We start from the raw sequence: 24058 nt of genomic DNA, 5'->3' as shown, positions 1-24058 counted from the left end.
AACACATTCTGTTGACTAAGTACGCTGCACCTACATGTCTACTTAACTCTCATTAGTGTTAGAGTATTACTATAGGGTTACAATAAGTTGATGTAGTTGCAAAGTTACTACGGTAACGCTTCCTTTTACAGTCCTGTTACCCATGTACATACTATGTACTTATACAGTAATTACAATTACTGGGTAATAACTAGATACTAACCCTGAACCTACCTCTAACCCATGTACTTACCTTATATTAGCCAGTACTTTCTAGGTAAGTACACTGTAAGTACACGTAAGTACTGTACTGTAAAAGGAAGCGTTACCGTTACTTAGTCAGTAGAATGTATGTTGGAGAACCATCACAATAAAGAATTAGCAGAAATTAAGCAGACCATCTACCAATACTCTAATGAGAGTTAGTTGACATGTAGTTGCAATTTGGATGTCATTTATAGTCAAAAAAGAATGTTAAAAAGTTTTTGTTTTTTTTATCTTATACTGACCACAAACTTTTGAATTATAATATGAACCAAACATGATGTCTCAGATAGGCTACGCCAAAACATTTTTCTTCTCTGGGTCTCTTGAGGATTTTATACCCCACGCGGCTTCATTCATTCATTCATTCAGTCAGTCACTGTGGGGTTATATGAACCCCTCCTCCAGAGACGTCACACAAGCGGAGGTAGATGAATGTCTCATCCAGCCAGTGAATTACTGAAGGTCCTTTACCACAGTACCTGCATGAGGTGTAGACGTCTGTGTGCACCACAGAGCATCATAGACCTGCATTCACGGGTAGCGAGGATTGATGTTCTTCGCGCCTTGGAGCTTCAGTTGTTCAGTGCGCTCCGCGTGACGCGTGATTGAGGAGCTATCCACTGCAGAATCAGACTGTTCTTCATACATATACACTGGATAGAGGCGAACTCACTACACATGGAAGATAATCCGAAGAACTCCGAGAGGAATGTTGAAGTTTGGGAACTGCTGAAATGCGTTTGGAAACCACGAACCTCTCAGAGTCAGAGGATCTGAGGGACACGCGGACATGACTCTTGAAGGCTGTTCTGTTGCTCACTGAGAATCTGCTGAGCATGTTTAATGTCTTTCTGACGTTTTAAATGGATTGGTTTTATATGAGGGATGGAAAGAGACACAAATGCACCTTGGAACTGAAGAGGATTGAGTGCAGTTCGTAGCAACATATCAAAAGTGGTGCATAATTGCAAAACATTGTAAAAGCTCTTTATTATTATTTTTACGAAGTCATGCTGATTCGAAGCCAAGCTCTACGGTGGGCCATTTTTTTGACACTTTGTCTTCTCTTGGCGAAGGGGTTCCCTGCAAAAGGACGCAAAGCAAATCACATCAAGAGCAAGAGTGGTACATCTATAGAGGTATGGTTTCAATGACTGACACTTAAAAAAAATTGTTATTAGTCAAGTTTTTAAGATTTTTTTTAACATATCATTTTACAGTAATAGCAGAGTTGATTCATTTTAAAATTAATTGCTTTATCTCATATCACAACTTACAAATTAATTAGTCAGAAAATCCTAAATAATAATAATATACAACTACATATAACTATATATATATATATATATTTAAATATATATAGGCTATATATATATATATATATATATAGTCTATTAATTTCAGTTTAGATCCAGGATCAAAGTTGCTTCATGGATGGTTTTTGATCCCATTAGCACTTATTGTACATTTTAAAAGAAGCTATACTGAAGTTACAGAAGATCAAATTAACTTGAATGACATTTGAATCTTTTTCAACATATGATGGTTTTAGATCTCTAAGGAATAATTATTACCCCCGGTTTCACAGACAAGGCTTAAATCTAGTCCCATGTTTGAGCTGGTTAAACTGAAAGCAACTTGCACTGAGATATCTTTAAATATGTCAGTGCCACTGTTTTGTCACTGTCTCAAGATGCACACCAGTAATGTTTTTAAGGCATGTTTATAAAAGCTATACTTAAATGTCCTAATTGAACTAAGGCATAATCCTGGCTTAATCTAAACCCTGTCTGTGGAACCAGACCTTAATGTTCCAGATTATGGCCATCTTGGTCATAGATGTTCTGCAAATCAAATCAAATCAAATCACAATAACTGCCTGTCAGCCTGTGAAATCTTTTGTCACCTGATTAGGTATTTCAACCAATAAGGAAGACCTAGATGTCAAACAGGGTAAAATGTCACATGGGCTATAGTCCAGTAACTATACCATCCAATTAAACATATGTGTTTCTATACATTTTAACTGAAAGAACTCAAGACGAGGGTGTCTGTCATAAATGTATGGTCATGAAAAATTGTCAAGTTGTTTTTTTAAAAGGATATATTTATGAATTGCAATATTAGTAGGCCAGAACTGTGATTTGATCTCTTCCCGCTCTCTTCTACTATGCTTCAAAACTCAATGAATTTAAAGGAGTTTTCATAGAGCATAAGGTGTCAAATAGGTATGAATCTTTTTATTACATCATATCATATCATATCATATCATATATCCAGAAATAACCAGAATAAAGTTTATTAGAGGTCAAACCACACTGAAAATACAGTTTCCATAGTTAATGTGTGCTTAATGTCTGGAATGGCGGGGTGGTTAATTTTATGCATCTGTTAAATGATAAACCACAGTTCATAGGTTGTTTTGTGTATTTAATTCATTAATTTCTCCTTCAGCAGCAAAGTGAGGTCACACTGACTCCTGGGTTATGCTGTGACTTTTTTTCATGGATCAGCTTTATGGAGTGTTAACGCAGAGAGGAAATGCAAACCCACCCCAGGCTGCCTTTTAATAGTCATTTCCCCTATGAAAAGAATTTTGAACATAAGTCCACTATCCTAGATGTAAAACTAAGGCCCCTCTTACATGTGCATGTGAATCGATCAATATAGCAGATACTCGACTCACTACGCACAACCTGAGCGGGGGGTTAAGAACACATCTTGCTCAAGGGTGAGAAGATCTGACAGAAAGCAGAACAGTATGCGGCGATACTCGGGTGATACAAGACTGTCTTTGTGCACTGTCTGAAAACATCACGTCTCCCCCACCTTTTAAGCCAACTGGGAAAGATGTTTTTATTAAAGTAGCCACCGGGGTTCAGGCAGACATGGGAGGGCCATTGTTTCCCCTGCGCAACAGGAAGTCTTTGCTTTACACAAAAATGGACACTTACTAATCAAAACAGCCAGCTGGAATCCAATATGCCACGCTCTTATAAAATTGCATAGGGTCGGATAGGAGTTCAGTGGCCTTGGTGCTATAATTGATAAGCCCAATAATCACAGGGCTGTTCCTCTCCTCGACCCAAGCAGACACCAATTCCACAAATGGCGCCAAATTCTTGAGCCCCGCTCTGAAGTTCATGTTGCCGTTTCTTAGCATTGTGCTGGATGACTCGGGCGCGGAAACCTCTCAAATGTCCAGTGCTCTAATTGAGGTTAAGCTGAAACTGTAAACCATAATCTGTTTGAAAGTATATAGCGAATGCCCTGGTATAGATGCTGTGAAAGCTATATTCAGAATTTAATGAAGAAACACCAGATAATATTTCACAAAAACCACCAGAACACACACATCAGCTTGAATGTAGAAATAGATTTAATAACGTGCCTGCATGTTGCTGAGTACAACTATTTTTTAGATCTTGGCCCTACAAAACATGTTGTGCAGCACTGAGATCTGATTATAAACATCTGAAGCTCATAAAAGAGCAGATATGTATCCAATTCACTTCTTTTTTTTCCAATTTATAACATTAATAGAGTTGATATCAATGTGTACAGTACCGCTGGTACATTTGGTACAAGCTGGTAATCGAGTGTCAACAGGAATTCTCCACATGGAATGCGATTTCTGAAGGATAGATGACATTAATGAACAGTTTTTGACACAAGGCATTTGAGAGAAGCCAGACATGGATCTGTGTGGGATATATCCATCAGGGCATTATATCCTTGAGTTTCACTTGCTACACACAAAAGGGGGTTTGTATGGAATCCTATTTCCGTCATTGTAAAAAACCATCCAGGTAAATTTGAGAAATAAAGCAACAAGAAATAATACCACAATCGTATAAAGCATAAAGTTGAAATTGTAAGACATGCAGTCTAAACTGCGAAAAAGTTGCGATTACAGGAAATTAACTCACAAATGGAAGATATGAAGTCGCAATTATGATAAAAAAAGATGCAATATGAGATGTAAAGTTGCAATTTTGAGATATAAATTGGCAATTTAAATAAAGAATTAATGAGAAATGAATTAGTGCCACAGTTACCTTTTTATTTTTTCACACTGAGGCAGAAATGAGCTTCCATAGTTTTAACTGCATGACGGCAAGGAATAAAGACTTCTGACAATGTGATTAATCCTTGACTGAAAGAGAAAACGTGCTTTTACTTCTTTTTTTGGAAGAGAATAATCAAATCCATCCATTTTATTGAATTCTGAACAAGTCGCTCAGTTTTCCGTCACTAATGCGTCCCATTTGCTCTCTTTCTAGGCGGTGAGAGGTAATGCTTTGTGAGGGTGTTGGGGAAATCAGACTCCAAATGTTTCATGTGCTTTGGGACTCTGTTGCCTCTCCAGCTTCGGTACCCTGATGCCCTGCCCTTGTTGTAGTGGCACCTCGGCTCCAGCATATTTAGCTCAAAGCAGCCCGAGACCATGTGTGTGTGGTATTTGTTTTGGCAGGGGCATATTGGTTTATTCTTTTAGGTCTCAGCGCCCGTCCAGATGGCACGTCCTATAAAACACAATAACTGTTTGTGAGAGGAGATAACACATGGTACACTGATGCTGTCGAGGCATGCCAAGAGAATCAGATTGTAACATGGCGGTATGCTGGAAGAAAAAAATATAGCGAAAGAACAACATAAAGGCATGAGGACAAGGATGGTCTCTGCCAGGATCTGGGTAGGATTCCATCCTTACCATGTCACTCTGCTCGTGAGTGGCCTTGCTGTCTTGCCTCCTCTGTTTCTGTTGGCCCACTTTGTGAAGAGTCAGGAATTCTGCCTTCAGGGACTTCTGTTCAAGTCAGTTGTTGTGAGCTGAGGAAAGTATTCTTTAAAGTTCCTTTTCTCGTATTAACCTGTAGCACTCATGTGAAATCCTAGCCATCCCTTTTGTCTCAGCTGGTGGGTAAGCAGTTTCACTCATGTGAAGAAAGAGACTAATACAAACGGCAACGCTGAGTGAGGAGCTTATCTTGGCGTGACTTTTTCTCAGAGGTTTGATTATAGAATGATTGAAGGGAAAGGTATGAAAGATCTCTGGAAGGCCCACAAAGTGAGGAAACACTTGAGATCCTTCATTGGACTCACTACAGAAAGGCAGAGAAAACTTTGTGGATGGTAACATCCCATTGGTTTTCACACAACTGTAACAAATGGACAGTAGTTCCCAACTGCACTCCAACTTTGCACTTCCTAGAGGTTCATTTAGCTGACACATTTGCTCTGCTAAAATCCTAGTGAGCCGCATTGCTGTCTTTTAAATGCCCTTTACGTCAGACATGAATATTCTGCACAAACGAGATTTTAAAGGAAACAATAGATTCCTGGCTATGGAATATTCATGCAGATGAACATATATACTAACTGTTTTTTTGTCGTTCATTGATGCAAACGTGCCAACCAAAAAGATTTGAGTTTTGGGTCACATGTCCGACACCCCTGCAGTTAGTCAGTATATGATATATCATTATGAATATCAGCCAGTCACATGCAAAATCATTTTAAATGGCACTTTTTCAGTGTAAATACACTACTCGCACTTTTTATACTTGAAATGTAATAGAATAGAGCATAAGTACGCAAATTGGGACGCATCCCTTGTTTTGGGTTGGTGCATAGATCGTCTCTTCTTTTTCTGCTCTTTTTCCTGTTGTGTTGGTTAGCAAACAGCATTACATTACTGCGCGCGTCCCCTTCTGGATTGGAGTGTGGATCGCCTGCGACTTCGTCGTCTGACTTTATGCACCGAAATGTTCAGTACAAATACATGTAGCGCTACACCCCTACTGAATACACTATGCACTATCTTAACCGTTTCGTACATGAATTTGTCTTCCAGCATTGGAGTCTGAAGCTGCAACAGTTGAGTGCATGAAACTTTTTGCTTAAAAAAGTCCATCATCTGGGTATTTGAAGAGCATGTTGCCTTTTTGAATTTTCAAATTCACACTACTTATACCTCAAAATGGCATAGAATCATGCCAAAGTTCGTGAACTGGGAGGAAGCTATAGTTCGTGAAGTGAATTTTGAAAAGAAACTCATTAAAAAGAATCAGTCGGTAGTGGGAGCCATTTGTTTGCATCCGACATCACGACTCACGCTGTGTGTGTTAGTTGTTTCAAACAGGAAGAGGATCCACTCACACGTAAATGCATACAAAGCTTTCTCGACTAGATTTTAAAGTATTGTCACACATTTTATTTTATTATTGAAGCATTCTGACCACTTTATCAAGCCTTGACGGTCAGTAATCCAATTTATCTAACGTAATCTGTGCAGAACAAATCTCAATAAAATGCTGAATTTAGATTTGTCGCTTGTATGTCAAAAATGGTGTAAAAAAAATTAAAAGAGCTTCCTTTCCTCCCCACCTCCTGTGATGATGAACTTCAGTAGAGCGCCAGGGTGGAGTTTATGGTCTGGGGCAGAGGACATCTGTTTTGCGTGTGGGAGAGACACAGGCAGTGAAGTGAGACAAGGCAGGCCACGCATGATCAGTAGAGAGAGGCTTTGATCAGACAGACCCCAACTCCCCACCTCTCTCCTCTACTGCATCAGAAGGGAACATTGGGGCCATCAAACCAAGTCTGTAGATGAGGAAGAGCAGGGATAACACACTAAGGTGATCTTCTGAATCTGTGAGGATTTGAGATGGAGATTTGAAAGAGAAGGCTTGCAGTATGATGTGGTCATGATGAGGACATATGTGTCTCTTTCTGAGTTATGCTTGTGTATGTTGCTGTTCTTTTTGAAGTCTGTGGTTGCTTATAGACAGGCCGGGCCTCCACAAAAAGTCTTTGAAGCGCAGCATGACCCAAAATGTAAAGTCTAAACTGAGTTTCATCTGGTGCTTATTGCATGTTGGAGAATGCATTCAGTTAAAGACAACATGAACATTGACCCCATTTACTTATAACACTTAAATGTCCCTGATCGTATTCTGCACAACTCAGTGTATGCAGGATGTGTGGGTGGGAAAAAATAATATTAGCAATAATTTTGTATCTTACTTTTAATGATCCATGACCAAGAGTTCTATATTCTGTTCAATCAATTCTGTTCACTGGTCCAAAACATTTTCGTCAACATATAAATCAATTAAGCAACATAGAAATCACAGATAATTCATATATATATATATATATATATATATATATATATATATATATATATATATATATATATACAGTATATGACACACATTAAGTAGAGGTCAATTTTGATTTCATGCCTAATTTATGAATAATAATTAGTTGATTTATGATTTCCTATTTGCTTTATGAATAATAATTAGGACATTACAGGAACTTATACAGCTTGAAGAAACAGTGAAAAATCATTATAGATATTTAGATAATTATATTAATGTAATATTTAAATGCATTATCATCTTTAATCAATAAAATAAGAGTTTAAGCACTTTATGGCTTAATATTTGCCTCATTCTTGAGGGCTTGAGACTTTAGGTTGATATGATTAGTAACAAGCAGCAAAGTGCATTGGAGGACTCTCATGGTTTGAGGACAACTGGGAAGATTTTTTTTTACCGCCACAGACTTTATGTCTCCATATTAAAGTAAACCAGATGAAAGAGATACATATCCCTTAATGTGTAATCATTTACCTGCATGCACTGTCCTGACTCCTGATTCTTCATACAGGAATTCACAGTCCCTTTCCATCCACTGAGCGCAGCATTACCCGTAATGTCAAACAGCTGTCAAGGGAGTGAGCCATGACTGTCTCAGACTTGTGAGAAAGAATGAGCAAGCGTGCAATTCCTCTTCCTTGTTGATGTTTCTTTGCTGTCTGTTTTGTTATGTTACTAATGGTAACCCAATGGAGCATTGATTGACAGATATGCAGCATGGAAATCAAAGAACTCGAAGAGTGCTCTTGTATACGAAAACCCTAAAAGTGACGGAAGGAGTCTTCCAAAGGTCTGGGAAACAGGCTTGTCCTGGATCATTAAAGCAGAAGAAGGGTCTTAAATTATTTCCATGATTTCTACTATTCTTGTTCCAAAATCCACCTGATATGCTGTCATGTGTTAGACATTTCACTCCAGATGGCTTTATTTGAAACTCAGACATCTTTTTCATATGGGCTATAAGGTCACAGCTGTATAGATTTGATATGGTGTTGAACTAAAACAGATCCTCTAACCATCTTTACGTGCATGACGAAATTTCTAAGAAGCATTTATCTTTGGGCCTTTCTGGGGGCTTTATACATAAAGAAATTATGTGCTGTTCATCTAAATAAAGCTTGTCCGATCACCAGATGTTATTTTAATAGGATACTATGTGTGCTCTTCCCAGGTCAGAGGTCACAGCGGCTCCAAAGATGTCAGACAGTCGCTACAGGACATTCAGCGGCGTAACCAACTTAGGAGTGCGCCGCCTTTGCCTCGACGTCATAAGAGGAGATGGTCGCAGATTCGCTCAGAGGGAGTCCTTCCCAAATCTGCTCCACAGGAAGATGAACCCTTCATTTTAGACCTGAAGAACTTTCCCGACCTTGCCAACGCAAACCTGGGCTCCCAAAACCCCAACATTCAAGTAAGAACAAGCCCAATCACACCTTATTGTCATTTTGATTGCCTCAGAGTCAAGTTTCTTCCTGTGTATACATGCTTTTAAAGAAAAAATACAGTGTTTACAGACTGTTGGACCACAAGAAAATGAGGTAAATGAACTGAATCAGTCATTTCGTGTGTTGGGGGTCTTGGGTTTCTTTTGTTGTATGTCTATAATTTTGGCATTAGTTCTTTTAAAGACAGTTGTTAATATTATGGCGGTAGTTTGTTATTCCAGATATGTTTAACATCTCACCGTTCCCAAAACCTTGTCATTTCTTTCCTTAGGGTGAACTAAATCATTGTATAATGAGTTGGGTAATGGATTGATTTTACTTGGCAACAGTTTGTGGTGTATGTAATTAACCTATGCACTCATTGTTTCACTGTTATTGCTGCTGTGATTGCAGTAGGGACTTCAGGTTTCTGCGCTGTTGCTGGTCATGTCACAGCTGCTCCTAAACCGGAGAGGCCTCTTAAATTACCCCAAGCGAGACCTTTATACCGGTGTAGCTCATTTCAGCTATTCCGCTCAAACTTCTGCACAGTGTACCAAAAAGAAAATCCAAAAGGTGAAAGGCCATAGTATTATTTTAACAGCCACTTTTAATGCTCTCTCCAAGAGCAGATCCCAATCTTTAAATGCTTTTACAACACCGGTAAAGAAGGGATTTTTATATTTTTAGGACTGTTATGAAGTTTATGTGTGTAAGTGGACTTGAGAGGAAACGAAGTAAGACTTCAGGGAAAAAATACACAGGAGATCCCTGGTAAGCAAATTGACTTTTATAATAGGGAAAATTCCAGAGTCTTCCAAGTGGGACGGGTCCATCTTCTCTACTTTTTTTAGAAAAAGCTATTTTGTTTTTATGTGTCTTTAATATGGCGGCAGCCAATGTAAATGTATGTGAATATTTTGCTTTTAATATGTCAGTATGCAATGGTCTCCAAAGTACTGAACACTTTCTTACGTTTTCTCATGTTATCATCTTTTTTAAAACAAATTTCTCAATGACTCCCCATTCATAGTGGTAACAAATTTGATAAGAACTTGATAAAGTAATGCAGTGGAGATTCCTTTTGCTCTTCGGTCACTTTTGACAGAAAAAAAAATTTCATTATTATTTTTATTTTATTTTTTTTACTTCATCGGAATGGTACGGAACTTGGTAAAGGTTTCGGCACTTGCTATGTGAACACACAAAAAAAGTCATGGGCATGATTCGAAAAGGTTAAATGGTCCTGGAAAAAAATAATCACACTTGTGTTTCTCGCGGTCAAAAATGACCGCAGTGAAAACTTTTGGGACTGCGGCCAAACAAAATCTTACTGAAAGCTAACTTTTTTGAGATATCAACCTCAATTTTGGAACACAACTTGATTAGGTTTAGGGCTTTAATTTTCTTGCAGTTTTAGAGTAAAACATGTTTTTGAAATTATATATTTCATATAAAAATTTAAAGTAGTATTTTTGTGCATTTTTCATAACAATAAACATAAAATTGTAACATTTTTAAGTTCACTTTTTAAAACTATTTTCACTTAATAATCTGCAATAATCTGCCAAGAGTCATCTTTGAAAAGAGATCAAACTTAAGTCTGTGCTCCAAAGGATTCAAGATTTACCACAGTTTAAGTTCTCCAAAAGTTAATAAATGGATTATAAATACAGCATAATATAATTTAGTACCATAAAATCCCCTAAAAAATACAAAATATTGGTAACACTTTACAATAAGGTTCCATTAGTTACATTAGTTAATGCATTAGTTAACACGAACTAACCATGAACAACATATATGTTCAGCATTAGTTAATATTTGTTAATGTTAACTCACACATATACTAATGCATCAATGTATGTTAACAGCACAATTAAGTTAACATTAGTTAATGCACTAATTAACATGGACTAACCATGAACAACAACTCTGTTCAGCATTAGTTATTAATATTTGTTAATGTTAACTCACACATGTACTAATGCATCAATTCACATTAACAGCACGGTTAGTTAACATTAGTTAATGCATTAGTTAACATGAACTACCGGTAACCATGAACAATGCCTGTAAATAGCTTTACTGTATTTACATTAATTTACGTATGAACATTTCTATCTCACCATGTTACCCTAAATGTAAAAATACTGTTGTGTACCTTATCAACACTCTTTTACAAGGCATTGATTTGTTGGTAAACATAATTCTACAGCGGAAAAATATGTTGTTCATGTTTATACGCACTTTACTATCATTACTTGCATTCAAATAAGTATTTATTAATGGATTGAGTGAAAAGTGTACACTATTTCAACATTAACTGATGTGTTACTAACATTTGTAGACTCTTTATTAACATCAATTACCATTAATAAAGCATTTATTAATGGAATTTATAAACCTTATTGGAAAGTGTACACTATTCAACATTAACTGATGTGTTACTAACATTTGTAGACTCTTTATTGACATGACTTTCCATTAATAAAGATTTTATTAATGGAATTTATGAACCTTATTGTAAACTGTACACTATTCAACATTAACTGATGTGTTACTAACATTTGTTTTCCGCTGTAGCATTATGTTTAATACCAACAAATCAATGCCTTATAAATATGAAAGAGTGTTGATAAGGTACATTTAGGGTAACATGGTGAGTTAGAAATGTGTGTGTCAACTGCTACGTAAACTAATGTAAATATGTACAGTAAGTTAACCTTACAAAACAGTAAAGCTATTTACAGGCATTGTTCATGGTTAGTTCATGTTAACTAATGCATTAACTAATGTTAACTAACCGGGCTATTAATGTGAATTGATGTTTTAGTACATGTGTGAGTTAACGTTAACAAATATTAACTAATGCTGAACAGAGTTGTTGTTTATGGTTAGTTCATGTTAACTAATGCATTAACTAATGTTAACTAATTGTGCTCTTAACGTGAATTGATGCATTAGAATATGTGTGAGTTAACGTTAACAAATATTAACTAATGCTGAACAGAGTTGTTCATGGTTAGTTCATGTTAACTAATGCATTAACTAATGTTAACTAATGGAACCTTATTGTAAAGTGTTACCAAAATATTTAATAAAAAACATTATCGAACTAAAATACAGTTTAATCTTTTCATTGAAATAAATAAAAAATTCGGTTATCTTTGTTGCCATTGAACTTAAATTTCCAGTTTAATGGACCTCCAATGATCTAAACCTTGGATCTTTTTGTCCTTAAAAACGATGTGTTGTGTTTTTTGGAAGTATGAGAGTAGAATACAGTCATGATTAGTTCAAGGAGGAGGTGGAGGCCGACTGTTGTAAACAGGGCAGTTACAGTAGCGTAATCACCCGCTCTAAACTGCTCCGTGCCTTTATAAACAGCTGCTGCAGCCATCAGATTGTTACGCTGTAGGGGAAATAAACAACCAGTCCTTTGTCTCGGCCTGCTGGAACACTTGCTATCGTTTCCTGGTCTGCCTGGCTCGGGCACTACGAGCCCAAGCATGCAGAGAACAAATCTGTCACCTCAAAACATCCTTCAAAATAAACAAACAGGAGAAAAGGGAAAACTTTGAAATATTTTGAACATACTTAAAAGTACTCAAGGGGGCGATAGAGTTACCTTCAGATGTCTGTGCCATTAAACCAAATATCCTGTCATTCAGGTAAACAATTATTCATTAAAGGATACTCGAAAAAAATTAAAGAGCATAATTTATTTGGAATAGAATATATATATATATATATATATATGTTGAATATATAAAGTCTTTGGGATGTGGGATCTACATGCTTGTTTAAGAAATTAAAAGCTACACACTCCATCAATTAGGGTTAGAAGAACTGTTGCCAAACATATAACTATAAGCATTTTTCCTATTTAAAACCAAACAGCGACTTTTTTGGGCCGGGCAGTATTGCATATTTAATTGAACTAACTTGCTAACTTAAATGTGTCTCACTATGACAATAGTTCACCTGGAGAAAAAACAAAAAAACAGGATATAAAGGAAGACGTAGAGCTTATGGAAGGTTATTTGTTGATCTGACACTGGACCTGGTTGAGCTGGACCTGCTTCCAAAAATCAGCTTGACCCCCGTAAGCTGGGTTTTGTAGAGCAACGACTTTCTCATATCCATTTTTTGCAGATCAACATATAACTTTTATCTCTCCAATAGGTTACCATTGAGGTTGTGGACAACCCACAGATGGAGATTGAGATGGATCTGGCCAAGGAGAGCAGGAATGACTGGTCTTTGAGCTCGGAAGAGTGGCTGGGCCATAAAAAGCTCTTCTGGCCACTGTTCTGGGAATACCATGACTCCAGTCAAGAAGGTCCCGGGCAAGGCAGTCTGGAGGAAAACGAGGGGGACCTCAGCTACGAGGGAGAAGATTCCCTTTTGAGTGGTGTGGGTACAGACTGGAACAGACGATGGAAGGGCTGGGACTCCATGGACAATTACGGTAAGCACAGGAGGTTGTTGCCAGAGAGAGTTTGGACGCACATCCCTGTTGCTGTGCAAAAATGAAGAAAATCTTAATAATTGACCTGAATAAATGTCTTTTCATGTTTTTCCAACTGTGTAATCAGAAACCATGAGTTTTTTAGTTTTTGTTTTTCTTCAGCCTTGCTATCGGAAGTATCAGCGCTTATGCTGGGGCTTCTTGGAACGTATGCCGAGCTGATTTCCTCAGTAATGCGGGCCCCAGCCTCCTCTTTAAGTCTTGACATTATGATTTATGCTTTGAGGGTTGTACTCAAGAACTGCTACATAAACATGTCATTCCTGTCGCCACTTCTAGAGACTTTCTCTCGATGCCTATCAGTGGTAAACAGTGAAAGGCGACCCAGTGCTTTGTGTTCTAATACATTATCACAATATTAGTTGTGGTACGCATGTTATCTGGCCACTCAACTGCTTCTTTGGCGGTTAGGCAGATCATTACCTCAAAATGTTTACATACGGGGCAAACCGTAGTGATGAAATACCATTTTAATGCGATTTATATCCTTAAAAAGCTGAACACAACCTATCATCAAGTGCTCTGAACCTTTTCGCGGTGAAGAACAAATTACACAGTGAAAGTATTGAATAAGGGATTGCAGGAGGAAACTCAACGCTACGTCTGGTTCACGTTAGTGACAGTGGGCTTGAGCATCAGCTTTGTGTTTCGTCTTTGAAGCTGACACCAGTGCTGGGAAAATGTAGCTGTTTGAAACCTGGGTCCCGACGCATAGGGCCTCTTCACTGGCTAAACAACCAATATTTGTGTTCAATTAGACAGCCGATTGTAAGAAGGGCCAGCATGCTTACGCTGACAAAGAAAGCGTCTGCTGTGTTTTCATCCCACGACTGGTGGGTCGCTGCGTTTCACACGGTCTAGCCCTTTGAGTTCTCCCAAGAATTTGTGGCAGTTCTCAGGCCTTGGAATGAAAGTTTCCTTTTTTTCACACCAAAGTTATATTCATTGCCTGAGTATTGTTAAAGCATTCAGTCACTGTGCTTTTATGTGTGAGACGTTTTAAAAATTGGCAAACAATTTCAACTGCTGGGAAGTATAATATTATACTCAAAGCTTTTTTTTTTTGTGCATATTTTTAGTGCCTTTAGGTGGCAGCATTAATGATTGAAAAAAATATTTCCAAACAGGTAGTACTTAGCTGCAAACTCACGAGATATACTAACATTCAAAAGTTTGGGGTCAGTGAGATTTTATTGTAAAGACATTTAAAATGTTACGAAAGATTTCTATTTCAAGTAAATGCTGTTCTTTTGAACCATCTTTTCATTGAGAATCCTAAAAAAAGTACCATGGTTTACACTAATATATTACTTTATATTAAAGGGGTGGTTCAGAATTTTGGACATCGGGCCTCATTTCCAAGTTAGCCTTAATGTTATTTATCAGTGGAGACAGTTTTCAAAAAATTTCATCCAGTCGTTCCGGTTGCATAGTTCGCCGGTGCTAGGCTAGCGCGAGTCAACGGTAACTGTTTTACCCACTCCACAGTACACCAAAAGCAAATAAATTCTAACGCCAGACTATCGATGTAAATGTCTGTTGAGAGAATAATGTTAGAAATCAAACTACCCTTTCATTGCATTGCATAGTTATACTTTGTTCCCTGTATTTATTAGCGCAGTCTACAGCAGCGGCGGAGTGATATGTAGTTACCTAGGCAACCGAGAGAGGTAGTGAGAGAGAGAGAGGTAGAGAGAGGTAGTTCCGACTGTAGTGCGCTTCGGTTCTGTGTTTACTTTTCGGCGCAGTACTACTAACCGGAGCAAAGTAAAATTCCGCCGCTGCTGTGAAACTAGTTCCTGTAAATGTATTGCGATCATTGAGATGCAAGAGTAGTTTGATTTTTAACATTATTCTCTTAACAGACAATTACATCGATAGTCTGGCGTTATAATTTATTTGCTTTTGGTGTACTGTGGATTAGGTAAAACTGTTTTTAATGGCAGGCTAGCAGTTACCGTTGACTCGCGCTAGCCTAGCACCGACGAACTATGCAACTGGAACGACTGGATGAAATTTTTTGAAAACTGTCTCCACTGATAAATAACACCCAGGCTAACTAACTTGGAAATGAGGCCCGATGTCCAAAAATCTGAACCACCCCTTGAAGTAGCACAACGGTTTTCAAAATTGATAATAATAAGATTTGAGCAGCAAATTAGCATATTGGAATGATTTATCTAGGATCATGTGACACTGAAGACTGGAGTAATGATGCTGAAAATGATGCTTTACCATAACAGGAATAAATTACATTTTGAAATACATTAAAAATAGAAGGTCACACTTTAGATTGGGGTCCAATTCTCACTATTATCTAACCATAAACTACGACTTTTGCCTCAATAAACTCTTAATTACCCCTTATTAAGTGTATATTAAATATATTATCAGGGAAAACAAAGTTTTAACAGAAAATCTTCAATCACATAGGCCTGGTTTCACAGACAGGGCTTAGATTAAGCCAGAATTAGGCCTTAGTTCAATTAGGACATTGAAGTATATTTTATAAACATGCCTAAGTATTTTATTTTTTTAAAAAAAACATTACTGGTGTGCATCTTGAGACAAAACAATGGCACTGACATATTTTAAGATTTGTCACTGCAAGTTGCTTTCAGTTAAAACAGCCCAAACATGCATTTTAGTCTGGGACTAGTTTAAGCCTTGTCTGTGAAACCGGGGTATAAGATCTTATTTGGATTATTAAACTACAACTTGCTGCAGTGTCCGACTCCTCCACAATCAACATATATCCTTTTACCATCTTTATTTCACTTGGGCATTTTTCAACTCCATCTGTCATTGACTTTCAGGGTGATCCTCCACTAAGGTTGTGTTGCACCATGTTCTTTCAGCATCATTAGAGGGAAAGTGCATTGGTGGTGTGTGGTCAAATCCAACACCCAGCCAAAAAAGAAGCAATTGCAGCATGCTTGCTGCGGTCATGTCAGCAGTAGAGCCTCTGAGGATGTGGGTACGAAACCGAAACGGCATCTCTCTGTTGCCCCAGTGGATCTAAAATAGACCTAATGAGTGTACTTAGAGTAGGAGTGTGTTGTGTACAAACAAGCTTGAATGGGAAACCGAGAAGGGAAAATGAGCCACATTATTAATGATGTGGTCTACGCTAGAGGCGTACAGTAATGAAGCGCTTTTCTGCAATTATGGTGAGCCACAGAATTACAGGCAGGCCATGTTCGGCAATAGCTCGGTCGAATGTTATAGCTGTAGGTCGTTTTTTCCTCTCCACTGCCCTTATGAAAATTATTTACGGTCAAGTACACGCTTTTACTATAGTAACTTATTAAAATGCCTTTGGTATTTTAGTTGAAACAAAGTTCTCTGATAGCAAATGTATGTCTATTCAATGTGCGCGGTCTCAAACTCTTGTGTTGCTAGAATTGGCCAGCTGTCATTGGAAATTAATGATATCTGGTCTCTTTGTCACTGCAAAGCAGTGTCATTGTGTGACACAACACAATAACAAACCATATATGATGGACTGCTAGGTTTCAGACCAATCGGATTTTACACCGGAGGGGGCTACGGATGTCAACTCTGCTTAAATAAAAATTAAGCAACCAACAAAAATGTCCTGATACTTTTATTGCAGTCACAGCTTATTAGAATAGAAACTCAGATTTACATAGAAAAGTTTGCTTTTAACAATTGTTGTTTTATTATGCCTGGCTTGGACACAGTCTTAGGCAAGTGAGGCAATCTACTTTTTTTAGTTGTTGTCATGTATGGTAATTTCTGAATATACACTTTACCTTTTAAAAGTTTGAAATGGTAAGATTTTTAAAAATGTATTTGAACGAAGTCTCGTATGCTCACCAAGGCTGCATTTTGAGCAAATATACAGTAAAAACACTAATTGTCATGAGTGGCTGTAGTAAATAGTACACGAAGACGAATGGCTCAAAAGGAAACAGTCTTTACTATCATAATCCATAGGAGAACACTGGAGAAGCTCAGGGGAAAACACATCCACGTTACATAGACGAGACAGGACAATGAATGCAACAAAACAGAGAGTATTTATACTTGAACTAATGAGATAGATGACCACCAGGTGAACTTAAAGGGTTAGTTCACCCAAAAATGAAAATTCTGTCAGTAATTACTCACCCTCATGTTGTTCCAACCCCGTGAGACTTTCGTTCATCTTCGGAACACAAATTAAGATATTTTTGATTAAATCTAAAGCTGGATCACTCCTCCATATAGGCTTCTATGGAGCTTCTGGGTTGTAGGCTCACTATTGGCCGACGCTGGTCATGTGTGTGATGCGTGTGATGCTGGCTAATAGTGAACCTACGTTCTGACGTACAACCCAGAAGCAAAGGCAAAGTAAATACACAAAGAAATTTGGAACATAACTCTGACACTAATATAGTGAAATATTATTATAATTTAAATAACGGTTTTCTATTTTAATATATATTAAAATGTAATTTATTCCTGTGATGGCAAAGCTGAGTTTTCAGCATCATTACTCCAGTCTTCAGTGTCACATGACATGGTCCTTCAGAAATCATTCTAATATGATGCTTTGATGCTCAAAAATATTTCTTATTATTACTAATCTGCTGCTTAATATTTTGTTGAAATTGCTCTTACCCCATTGGAAAGTTTATATTTCTTATATTATTCATAAATCAAATAAAATTTTATAAAGTTTATGCTTAAACCGAGAAAAAAAATGTATCTTATTATCTTACTCAGTTTTTTCTAAAACAGCAAATGATCTTCATTTGAATTAAATTTAGGATGTTTGGATTTCTTTATGGGAAAACACAAAATTAATACCAGTTAAATTAAATTATTCAAGAACTATGTTTTTTTTGTTTTTTTATAGTGAAGCTTTTTTTTTTAATTATAATTCTCGGACAGTTTTTCGAACGATTTGCAATAAAGTCCATCTGTCATCAGTGTTTTGTTTTTTTGCCGTGACAGTACAAGTGGACATCTTCATCATCAGAATGTGGGCCTTCAATTGGCAAAAACACCTGGTAACAAGCAACAACGCAGCCAAAATGCATTAGCGAGGAAACAGTGCACTTATTTCTCTTTCAATCTTCTCTCTCTCTCCATCACTACCGCCATGAGTGCTCTGAAACTTTAATCTCTTTAGCATGGTGGTGGAAAGAGAGCATTGTTGGAAAGCGTCTAAGCTATTAGGCCTTGCCTTCCTGCTGAAGTGTTTGCATTGGCTCAGTTCTCACAGCTGTAAGCTGACTTTGCCTCTGACATATTTATTACCAAAAAAAAGCATGCCTGGCCTGCCAGGAGGGCCACATTTTGTTCATTAGAGAGATTATATTTTACAGAGAAATACGCAATATTAATTTAGTTGCGCATCATTAGCTTCCTTATGCACAACAGAGTGATGCACTTAACATCTTGTCTGTTTTGGGATTTTTTTTCTTTGTCAATCCCAGTATGTCGGACATTTCAAACGCAAACAGGTACTTATATAGTGAAGTTGAAGGTGTAATCTTAATACAAGGACTGAGCTAAAGTATTTTTAAGATTTCACTTCCACAAGTAAAAAAAAAAAAAAATCCTTTACTGTTACTCCAACTCATTTGTGGTCTGACCTGCATTGCATAACATTATTAAAAAGGTCATCATTTATTTTTTTATCTACAGAATATGAGGAGGAAGAATGGAGCGACTGGTCACCATGCAGTGTCACCTGTGGACACGGGAATCAGAAGAGGATTCGTTCATGTGGCTACGCCTGCACTGCCACAGAGTCACGGACATGTGACTTAGAGCGTTGTCCTGGTGAGACTGTCAATACTGTCACTTATACGTAGGCCTTTTCAACCCCACAATGCACTTCACTGCATAAATTTAGCAGTTAGCACACTGTTTATCGATACTCTTCCCTAAAACGTCTTGATCTTAATTCCACCCGGCTCCTTATTATGCTGATAGTGATGGAAAACTCCACTAATGCCTCATTCATCTCTGTCAGGCATGCGAAAGTCGAACAAACACCAGGGGCACCAGACTCGTGTTAGAAAGGGAGCAGTCTGGCCTTCTGTGTGTGTACTGTATACACTATGAAACTGCTCTTTGAGAGCAGCAGGCATTTACTTGGCTTCAGTATGACAGCTCAATGAGGGCTTTCATTTTAAAAGCCCCTGATACAGGGCGGTCCACAAACCTGCCGTGCACAAATGCGCATTACACAAAATGAGTTCGCTTACAAACTCAAATACACTAAGTGAGGCTCTACAGTGCTGAATCTACATTAACACCATAGAACTTTATTTTAACATTTTGAGCTGCTGAAAAACAACAGCTATTAGATAATAAGAGAAAGTTAGCATTCCAAAAATAAATTGATTGATAAAAAAAAACAATTTGTCTCTAACCAGGCGATTGAGAGACAAGTCTGAATAAGGGACCGTCTGTAAAGTCCAAAACCCGAAACCCTTTTGCACATTTTATATTATTAAACATATTCAATAGCTTCACTGTGACACTGTCACCAAATTCAGTTCACACATCACTGCTCTCCTGCTAGTTATACTACAATACTTAGTTTGATAAACTGCATTTGGTGTGTTATGTGACTGTATTTAGTGAAGTTATTGAATATTTTTCATAATATAAAATGTGCAAAAGCAGTGTAGTATGACCAGTGGGAGACCATTGATGTGTAAACTGAATTGGGTGACACTACAGTGTGTAACATTGAAGTTAATGACTATTTTTGTAGTCACCTTTTTTGGGGTTATATTGCACTTTGTAGATGGTCCCTTCGGACATGTCTCTCAGCCGCCTGCTTTATAGAGATCAATTTATATAATAAAGCTCAGTTTGAGGGAAATGTGGGTTGTAGCTCGTTACTGTGATTGTAAATAAGTGTAATTTGTGTTTTAACAACGTTTAGCTCACGAGTTATTGATCCGGGAAGTTCGAATCTGTGATAGCTCCTTGGGTTAAGCACTGACCGCATTTCTTTACATTTGAGTCCAAGTTTAAACACTATGAAATGCTCCATTAACGTACGGAGCTCTGAAACACTGCCAGGGGGACATTAAACAGGAGGTGTCTGTCCGAGCTCACAGCAGGTTTTGCGTGGGAACGCAAATATATTTGCGAGCCAGCCAACGCAAAAGTTTTGCGTATGAACGCAAATATCTTTGGGAGAGAACGCAAAGTTTCTCGGGGAAACACAAAAGATTTGAAAAATAAATATTTCTCCCATCCCAAATTTTTTCCACCACTTTTGGGGCTCCGTAGTAGGCTAATGTATGGGTTGCTTGTGAAAAATTGTGCTGGAATACACCGGAAATCAAAGGATAAATATGCTTTTTTTTGCAGCCAATCAGTGTAGTTTCGACAGCAGGGGATAACCTTAGCATAACCTCACCCGTAGGTTTCTGAAGAGCATTTTTGAAGCCCAAAGTGGGCGGAGCCAGCCATCGCCATCTTGGCAGCGCGTCACTCCTGGATAACCGAAAATGGGTAAAGAGGCGGGATTAGCTGAGGTGACGTGACGGCTAACAGACAGCAAACAAACGGCTAGTAGTGACAGCAGCGGCAATCCACCTGTCACTCAAGTGGCCACGCCCTTAATCATGCAGAACTTTAAGGCTTAATATAATTTAAATGGATGAGTTATAAAAAAATCACCCCCGGTGTTATGTTAATTTGATTCAAATTCCAACTTTTGAAACTTAAAAATGTAACTTAACCAGTTCTTCAAATTAAGTTTTAAGTGTAAATCAGTTGTTGTATTTTCAACACGATTGTTGAGGTCGTATTGTGTGTTTTGTTTCAAATTGCATGTTGATTTTAAATATCTTCTATCTCTCTTACATCTATAGATGACATAGTTCCTGTGACAGAACTGACTCCTCACGAAGTGGCAAACAGCACAGAGCTTTTTGACACAGGTTGGTAATTTTTGTTTGTGTACAATATGGTGTGGGCATTCAACAATTCAGTATTCTGGTAGTAGCGTTTTGTGCCATGGTACAGAATGATTACCATATTTATTCAATGTGGTATATTACATGGTACATGCCCACATTTCCATTACAGTATTCATTTTTTATCAAATGTTTTGCCATTTACACAACTTATTTTTAAGATATAGGCAACATTATACGGCACTATTGAATCTCTTAATGGAAGTTTCAGCAAATTGCCTTTCAAGCTTCTAGTGTGCTCTTTTATTAGTTTAATCAACGATTATTGATTTGTCTTAGCTTTAATTTAACTTAATGTCTAGTTCAAAACCCGTTTCATTAGCATCATTGTAGAAACTGCTCCTTTGAGACTTCAGCGGGAGGAACTCTGTAGGGAGTCCTGTTAGACTGTAAAAGATCTGATGTTCACATTTTTCACAAATGCTCCACAGAGAGTGTTACTGAGACCACAAAGTAAAGAGTCCTCTTCCAAAACCCCCACTGTTTGCTTTGGAGTTTTTTGTTGGTCTCTCATTTTTGGCATTGAACATTGAACGTAATAGCTCTTTTCATTTAACCGTAATAATAATGAAAGTAGTTTAAAAACATAACAGAATAAAGTGTTTTTTTAATCTCTTCACAAAGGAACATAAATGTTAATAACAACTTTGTTTCAGCATGACCGCTGCCTGCAGCACATATTTTATGGACAGTATCTTTACATTTTGGCAGCAAACAGAGACAACCCCCATTACGTGTTAGGCCATGAATCTCAAAATGGCCATAATTTGTTTGGCATTGTAAATGAGACTTGATATAAGACTTAATATCTTAAATAAATGTTTGTAGTTTAAGGAACTTGAGATATTTTTACTAATTTATTTAATATAATGTAATTACCAATATAATAAGATGTATCTTGAAAAAAAAAAAAAAAGATCTTGAAATGATTTTTTAATATTTATACCGGGGGGTATATGCCACCCTTATTAAATTGACCTTATTACCCCATAGATGTTGACAGCTGTGAGAAGTGGCTTAATTGCAAGAACGACTTCCTCCAGAAATACCTACACCAGGTCCTGACCGAATTGCCTAACTGCCCTTGCATCTACCCATCCGAGGTGGTCTACAGTGCTGTCAACATCTTCGATAGGAAGTTGCAAAAGACCTATCGCTGGCGAGATGCCAGCGGCCCCAAAGAGAGGCTGGACATCTACAAGCCCTCTGCGAGGTTCTGCGTTCGCTCGATGCTCTCTTTCGACAGCACCACATTGGCTGCACAGCACTGCTGCTACGACGATCACATGAAGCTCATCACTCGAGGCAAAGGGGCCGGAGCACCCAACCTCATCAGCACAGAGTTCTCCCCGGAACTTCATTACAAAGTGGACGTGCTCCCGTGGATCCTGTGTAAAGGAGACTGGAGCCGCTTTCATTCGGTTCGGCCTCCCAATAACGGTCTACAGTGTGTCGAGAACCCGCAGGAAGACGTCTACATGAATGAACTGGAAGAGGCCAGGGAGTACTGATCCAGGGAAAACTGGATTTCAAATCGAATCGACCAGCGTTCACTTGATTCCATGGTACAGTATTGGCACTCCACCAGTCTTGAAGGCAATAAAAGCCTCCTACTTTCTAATTGGGCGACAGTTTTACAGATATTGACTCTCATTGGTCAAACTATTTAGCTGATACTAAATGGAACTGTAGAGAGAGATTCGTCTGGAGACTAAAGCTTAGATACGTTCACAAACTGTTGTGTACTGCAACACTGCAACAACACTGGTTGAACATGTTGGTCCAAAGCCCAGATTGGAAGACCACGATGCAATTTTCTGTGTTCTTTCTTCTTTGACGTTACGTACGCACTCCAAACAAAGTTCAGCGACAGTTCTTCAATGGCATTCTCTGGAACAAGTTCACTGTATTTTCATTGGATGCATGTTTGTTTTCCTTCAATGTCCTCAAAGACTCTGATCCACCATTTAAGGAATTCCAGTAAAGCTGCTAGAATTTCGAGATATTCAAAAATGCAACAGAATGCCGATTTTGTTGTGTTTAGGCCTGAAGCTCACTCCTGGCCTTGCTTCAACCCGTGCAAGATCAGTCCAAACAAATCAAACACAAGCCACACCATTCGCAAACCAATTCAACTCTTTAGAGCTTGTATATTGTTACTCCAAATATGCACAGACCTTGTGTCATTGAACAGATATTTATGCAGGATCATTTAGCACATAACTGTCGCAGAACGGAATTGGGGAGTCTGAGAAACGTTAGGAAACCATTTTTTGAACTTGCCTTTGAGAAGACGTCCCTCAGCAATGGGAGGCTTGTTTTTTAAAATCTGAAGTATAATTGGATCCCATTCTGTTTTCTTTTTTGCCTTTCAACACAACTCAGCTTTGTACTGAATGCAATATGAGACAGCCGCCTGACACCAGTGTAGGGGGCTGTCAGAGCTCAGTTGATGGATTGAAGTCTTCCTCTAAAGGTGAGGTGAAGGTGACACTTTTTGTAAACGAACATATCTTTAAATACAATGGCTCTTTCAGTGTCTCTGTTCATCCTTGAGTCCCAATTAAAGCCTGGAGGCTTACAAGGGATGTAGTTTGAAGGACCTAAGCCGCCCTTTTCAGCACAAGTGTTATCATGATCTCCTTGTGAGATGTTGACATGGAATGCTGGTGATTTGATTCCTAAATTCCCACTGACAGATGACTGTTCCATGTAGCAATGAACACA

General features: G+C 38.0%; 1 protein-coding gene across 1 annotated transcript; it reads left to right on the top strand.

Moving 5' to 3' along the window:
* Positions 1-692: 692 nt before the first annotated feature.
* Positions 693-23057, top strand: ism2a (isthmin 2a). Its single transcript, XM_056235006.1, has 6 exons — positions 693-1385; positions 8587-8826; positions 13028-13313; positions 19032-19169; positions 21227-21295; positions 22325-23057. The coding sequence occupies exons 1-6, from the start codon at positions 1257-1259 to the stop codon at positions 22840-22842; spliced, it is 1380 nt and encodes a 459-aa protein (XP_056090981.1). The 5' UTR covers positions 693-1256; the 3' UTR covers positions 22843-23057.
* The last annotated feature ends 1001 nt before the right edge of the window (positions 23058-24058 follow it).

This window comes from Rhinichthys klamathensis, unplaced genomic scaffold, assembly GCF_029890125.1.
Source record: "Rhinichthys klamathensis goyatoka isolate OS25496 unplaced genomic scaffold, OSU_Roscu_1.1 h1tg000412l_1, whole genome shotgun sequence".
In the NCBI taxonomy this organism is placed as follows: domain Eukaryota; kingdom Metazoa; phylum Chordata; class Actinopteri; order Cypriniformes; family Leuciscidae; genus Rhinichthys; species Rhinichthys klamathensis.
Note: the sequence above shows the minus strand (reverse complement) of the source record. Positions and strands in the feature narration are given on the sequence as shown.

Bases quoted from the DNA above. Each gene is read 5' to 3' on its own strand.
- ism2a (XM_056235006.1), top strand. From the start codon at position 1,257: ATGCTGATTCGAAGCCAAGCTCTACGGTGGGCCATTTTTTTGACACTT. The intron at 1,386-8,586 runs GTATGGTTTCAA...TGCTCTTCCCAG, and splicing joins AGAGTGGTACATCTATAGAG to GTCAGAGGTCACAGCGGCTC. The intron at 8,827-13,027 runs GTAAGAACAAGC...TCTCTCCAATAG, and splicing joins CCCAAAACCCCAACATTCAA to GTTACCATTGAGGTTGTGGA.